Source organism: Colobus angolensis, unplaced genomic scaffold, assembly GCF_000951035.1.
Source record: "Colobus angolensis palliatus isolate OR3802 unplaced genomic scaffold, Cang.pa_1.0 Scaffold169, whole genome shotgun sequence".
Lineage (NCBI taxonomy): Eukaryota > Metazoa > Chordata > Mammalia > Primates > Cercopithecidae > Colobus > Colobus angolensis.
The window spans coordinates 3,527,235-3,533,619 of record NW_012114810.1 but is presented as its reverse complement, the minus strand read 5'-3'; the positions used below and the strand labels follow the sequence as shown (position 1 = coordinate 3,533,619).

Here is a 6,385-nt window from a genome sequence, read left to right as displayed (position 1 = left end):
TTAATGAGTCTGATCTAACATTTAGAGAAAATAAAACTAGAATTTACAGGCCCTTTTTGCTTTGGGAAGGTTAGTGCTAATGAATGATTCAGTTCCTTATAAGGACTTAAACTGAAATTTAGGTAATCTGCCACCAGAAGAAACATGTTATTTAAGTGAGAGAATTTTTTATTGTCCTGAACAGCTAATCATAGTAATAGTAAACTAGATTGGAGATTACATTATATATTTTTATACAGAATGCTAAATATTTACAAATGTCAATTTTCTGCAAACTAACACAGTTAACATATTGCATTTATCATATTTATTTTTTTATTTTTGTACTTAACAGTAGTCAGAAGACAATCTTAGTCCAAATAACTAGGAACAATTAAATTATCTTGTTTCTGTACTTTATTCTACATTTCTTCTTTGATTAACTCTCATTTTCATCACAAAAGAGTAAGTATCAAGGTTAGCCCATCTTATTATTTCACCACACCTCATTCAAATAAAGTATTTTCATTTGCTTTCCCCTAAAATCTTCGGGCACTGACCTAAAAGAAATATGATATAAAAGATCTTAAAGATAAAGTAAATAATTTACTCACCATCAAACACATCTCAGACTTGATGTTTTGGCTCTATTTCCTTGATTAACAATGTATTACATTACTATTATGAGTACTATCTGTAGTCATAAGTCTAAGCACATAAAGTACTAAGTCCTAATGTACCTAGTTTACTGGTAGGTATTATTATTATCACTATGTTCTATTATCCTTACCACCTGTCTTAGTAACCATCAGTTTCTTCCAATCTCATCATAATCAGACCAATTTTACGATTTCTATCTTTCTGGCTCTTGGATAGTAGACAAACTCATTCCTGATGTTTTTACCCTAGTATGATCTCTCAGTTTTGGCGAACTGTTTCATAGACACGTATGGCTATTGGGAGCTTGTGGCTTCCCTGTGTTTATGTCACTGGTAGGAGAAAGAGTGATTATTATTAGGATTTTTCTTCAAGAAAGATTATAATAGGGAGGTAATTAAATATTGAGGTATAATAATAAAACAACTCCTACTCACATCCGGCCCCACCTTTAGTGTTTGACCAGAGATGCTTAAAAGGAAGAAGATCATTATCTCACTAATTGAGCTACGGACAGACTTGTTTCTTGTCAGCTTTTCAAAGAAGAATTTTAAGAGTCTTTACAAAATGATAGGTAACATTTGGAGAATATTTTGAAAAGGAAAATAAGAAAATAAAAATCATCTGTAATTACAGCAACCAAACAGAATCACATTTAATAAAATGTTTTAGGTATTTCTTATCTTTTCATAAATAAATGTTAAAATGTTGTCATGCTTTATATATGTTTTTACTATAATTTGACTGTTTTAAATAATATTAAATAGTCTTCTAAAACATCCTTCCTAATGATCTTAAGAATTCTGCAGGGCCTGGATGTCTCAGGGCCTGGATGTTCTAACTAGGGGAAGCTGTGACCGCTAGCTGTCCCTCTTCATGTTGTGGCCATTCCTCATGTAGCTGGTCTGTGAGGAACTCTGAGTTTCAAGTTCACTATCTCAACTTGTAAAGTGAGCCTGTCTGAGATGCTGGAGGCACTAGGACTGCTGCCACTCTGGTGCCTGCACTGCTGTGATAAGCAGCCTGTATGAGTGGGGTGTCCTCAGAAGGGGAGTCTCAGGGAGTGACCCAAACTGTATTATCTCACACAGCGATCTCATTTGGCAGCAAATTCTCCAATTTTGCATGTTAGAAATCAGACATTTCTCTAAGGATTTGTGTTTTAGATGTGATGTGAGGCTGTTGGGGAGTAGTAGGTGACCTATTGAATAAAGGCCGTTTACTTTGTCCTCTGATGTCCTTGGCATGTGTAATAGTTTGTAGGGATCATTTGGTGAGAACACCATTTGTAAACACCTCACTTTAAGGTGCTGACGCTGACGTGATGTTTTTATTTCTATACTGTCTTGGCCAGTAGTGATCTTGCCCCAAAGCCCTTCCTTACTGACAGGAGCAATGGCAGTTCTGGGAACCTAACCTGCTTAACTGAGGGATGTGATGCTTGGTTGATTCAGCACTCCTGCCCTTCCTGGAGCATAGCTGGTGACTGCTCCAATGATTTTGAGTCTTTCCTCTTCCTCAGTTTCCTTTCTTCTTCTCCAATTATAAACCACATTCTTGCAAATCTTCCTGATTATTGGTCTAAGGAAGCTCTAGCAACATCACCTTAAATATTCCACATACCATGTTTAGTAAGCCTCACTGATTGCAGGAAGAGTTTACGAAAGATATGAAAGAGGAGTCACTATATGCGTTGACAATATATATGTTGAGTGAACAATATGTAACAAAATGGATAGATGAGAGGTGTACATTGGGGTGTGACTTGATAATCTAGCAGGTCATGGGACTAGGGGGCTTATGGAAAAGACAAAGAAAGAACATGCAAACAAATTAAAAAACACCAAGAAACACCTAAAACCTGTTTGGAAACAGAGAGGAAGAATACATTTTAGGTTACACTTAGTTTGTATTTTCCCCCAGATTTCAGACTTTAAGTGCTCTGACCATCTCCACTCTGCAAACCTACTTCTAATTATTTACATATGATAATGTGAGTCTATGCAGCTTGTTCTCTATAGGATAGTTATAGGGAATCATATAGGCATGGTTCAATACTATGAATGCTTGTAATTTTGTTTCACGTCTCTCCATTTTCTTAATGTGGTGGCTAAGAATACATTTTTATAAATAAAAAGACAATAGTATACATCCTTGATGGCAGCAAGTAGCAAATGTGCTGGGGAGACTGGCTCTCACTCTGGAATCTGTCCCGGGTGACAATTGCCAGTACAAATTGGATGGAGAAGACAGCTTCAAAGGGGAAAGGAAAATTGTAAAATCCAGGGTCCTATGAGAGAGAAAGATAGAAGAGGAGGAGAAAGTTTCTGGCTTGAACAGGGTCAGCCGATGGCACAATGCGGTCAGCTTCCAACTCCAGAGGTAAGTGTGATTCTCCCCTGCTTATAATCTCAGGGAGGAGAGGTGACCTGGCTGTGGTCACACAACTTAGCAAAAAAAAAAAATCTGGGGCCAAAATTCAGGCCTTTGTTAGGCCTCCCCTTCCTTCTAGCACACTGGCAAATTGTATAAGGAAAGTAGAGGTGGAGATGGGTTCATGTACAACAATATGGCATTCAGCTAAAGTGGATCAGGGCAGGAAGTTTTATGATTTAGGGAAGGTGTAAGACAGGAAAGGATCATTGCCCTCAGTCAAAAAAGAGAGCCCTTGACTGCCAGTTAGAGAATTCCCCAGTTCCCCCTTTGCCATAGGTCACTGAAACTGAGATCTAAGGCAGGGCTTCTGTGAGTCAGGAGCATTTAACCCAGTGGGGAGATTCCAGAACAGGATATTTCCTAGTTTGATAATCACTGCCAGGCCAGTTATGGATAAATTTGCATTTAACTTAAGACAATACTGGATCAGTGTAGTTTTTGGCAGTTCCATTTCCTGTTGGGTGGTGCAGCAGGCCCTATAAAGAGCTTTTCTGCTGCACTGCTCCTAAACTCCTGGTACCTGAGCACCGATCTGCCTTGGAGAACCTGGTGAGTTGGCTTCCTTGAGTTCCTCTGTTCTTTGTGCCCTAAAATGTTGAATTTAATCTGAGTACAGCAAATTTGGTTGATTCAATCTTATGAATGTTGATCTGATGCTATTTAGTGGATGGAAATGTAGGATTAGAGCACAATGATATGCTATTTTAGCTTTCTTTTGGTACACAGCTAGGGGTTCATACAGACAGAGAAGTTAGTTAAGGGGAAAGCTTTGATTTGAACAAGAATAAAATAGCAAAGTATTTTTCTTTTTTCTTTGCTTTTCTGGTGTCCTTTTCAAAGGTTTATGTCGTAGCAGGTGTGAGAGCATGTAGTTCTTCCCAAACAGCCCTTTTCTTTGTGCCCATGTCAACCCACTGGGATTTTACAACAGATAACGATGATAGGAATAGCTTGTGAGATAGCCCTGGGTATCTGAACTTGTGACTGCCTTTCTTGAAGATGTTATTTTCATAGAAGTAACATGCTTGGTTGTTTACTACAGAGATATTTTCTTTGGAAAACTTATATGAGAAAACACAGGAATTCCCAGGGACAATGAAGTAATTCACTGAAGTGGAAGTGAGAAACCAGGGAGTTTTGAAAAGGGAATTAAGAGTTTAAATAATTTCTTGGAGATAGGAGAAATAATATGCCATGGTATTACACAAGCTTTGGCTTCTCTCTCTGGAGGAGTCCATTCCCATGAACACTGTCATATAATTTCTTTCAGATTCTGAGACTCCAGCAGGATGTCTTACCAACAGCAGCAGTGCAAGCAGCCCTGCCAGCCACCTCCTGTGTGCCCCACACCGAAGTGTCCAGAGCCATGTCCACCCCCGAAGTGCCCTGAGCCCTGTCCACCACCAAAGTGTCCACAGCCCTGCCCACCTCAGCAGTGCCAGCAGAAATGTCCTCCTGTGCCACCTTCCCCACCCTGCCAGCCAAAGTATCCACCCAAGAGCAAGTAACAGCTTCAGGATTCATCAGGACCATGAAAGGATAAGGATAATTGGCTCACCTTGTTCCACAGCTTCACCTGCATCTTCTCATCAAAGCCATCCAGGGACACACAGGGAGCTTTTATCTGCCTGTGATGATCCCTGATAGCAAAGGGTTTCCTTTTTGAGGCTGCCATACTGCCACTGTCCAGGTGGAGACTGAGCAAAGGAAGTCCTGGGCTGTGCCAGCTCCCAGAGCTTCAGAAGAAAGAGCAGCTCTATCCCTGGGAACCACCAGAGAATTCTGTTGTTTTCTGTGCCTGTCAGTCCCCTGGGCATGAGCTTCAACCACCTGTGCAGTTGTCACTTTCCTTTCACTCTCTGAATAAAGTATCTATGCATAATATTTGTGAATGGATCTTTTGTTTCTTTTCAAATCTGCTTTATTAGCAATATTTTATAATCATTTGGGTATATTTCCACCTTTCTTTCATCCACAGGCAGGATCTCACAATTTGGGACATATCAAAGATTATTTCTGTATGATTTTAAACCTGTTTTATTTTCCTTAATTAGTGTTTGATTGATTTGAGGAACATATTATTCAACTTCTCTGAATGTCAATCTCTTTACTGCAAAGTGAGCAAAATAACATTTACTTAACGAACTTGTTTAAGGCATAAAATTGAATTACTATCTGAAATTTTATTGGCACAATGCCTAATACATAATTGGCTGCCATTTGTAGAGGGTTATTTGCAGCAACGTATCATCATTTTTTCCACCATCATGATCATCATCATCACGATCATCATCGTGATCACTCCCCATGACAACCACTACCATATTTGTTCCAGCAATAGAGTGGCTTGGTTGTAGCTAATATGGAAAATAAGAAGACTCTCTGCTATTTTTTATTGATTCTTAATACCTATACACATTTTGGGGTACATGTGATATTTTGTTACACGGATCAAATGTGTAGTGATAAAGTCAGGATATTAGGAAATTTAGAGCATTCATCACCTTGAGCATTTATCATTTCTCTCTTTGTTGGAAACATTTAAAACTCCTTGTAAAAAGTGTTTTATTACACTTTAAGTTCTGGGGTACATGTGCAGAATGTGTAGGTTTGTTACATAGGTATACATGTGCCATGGTCATTTGCTGAACCTGTCAACCCATTATCTACATTACGTATTTCTCTTAATGCTATGCCTCCCATAGCCCCTCACTCCCCGACAGGCCCCGGTGTGTGATGTTCCCCTCCCTGTGTCCACGGGTTCTCATTGTTCAGCTCCCACTTATGAGTGAGAACATGTGGTGTTTGGTTTTCTGTTCTTGCATTAGTTTGCTGAGAATGATGGTTTCCACCTTTATCCATCTCCCTGCAAAAGGCATGAACTCATCTTTTTTATGGCTGCATAGTATTCCACGGTGTATATGTGCCATGTTTTCTTTATCCAGTCTATCATTGATGGGCATTTGGATTGGTTCCAAGTCTTTGCTATTGTGAATAGTGCCACAATAAACATATGTGTGCATGTGTCTTTATAGTAAAGTGATTTATAATTCTTTGGGTATATACTCAGTAATGGTATTGCTGGATCAAATGGTATTTCTATTTCTAGATCCTTGAGGAATCACCACACTGTCTTCCACAATGGTTGAACTAATTTACACTCCCTCCCACCAACAGTGTAAAAGCATTCCTATTTCCCCACATCCTCTCCAGCATCTGTTGTTTTCCTGACTTTTTAATGATCGCCATTCTAACTGGCCTGAGATGGTATCTCACTGTGGTTTTGATTTGCATTTCTCTAATGACCAGTGAT

General features: G+C 39.1%; 1 protein-coding gene across 1 annotated transcript; it reads left to right on the top strand.

The window, feature by feature from the left end:
- Positions 1-4,352: 4,352 nt before the first annotated feature.
- Positions 4,353-4,996, top strand: LOC105508923 (small proline-rich protein 2B-like). Its single transcript, XM_011937949.1, has one exon. The coding sequence runs from the start codon at positions 4,362-4,364 to the stop codon at positions 4,578-4,580; it is 219 nt and encodes a 72-aa protein (XP_011793339.1). The 5' UTR covers positions 4,353-4,361; the 3' UTR covers positions 4,581-4,996.
- The last annotated feature ends 1,389 nt before the right edge of the window (positions 4,997-6,385 follow it).

Coding starts and splice junctions, on each gene's coding strand:
- LOC105508923 (XM_011937949.1), top strand. CDS start 4,362: ATGTCTTACCAACAGCAGCAGTGCAAGCAGCCCTGCCAGCCACCTCCT.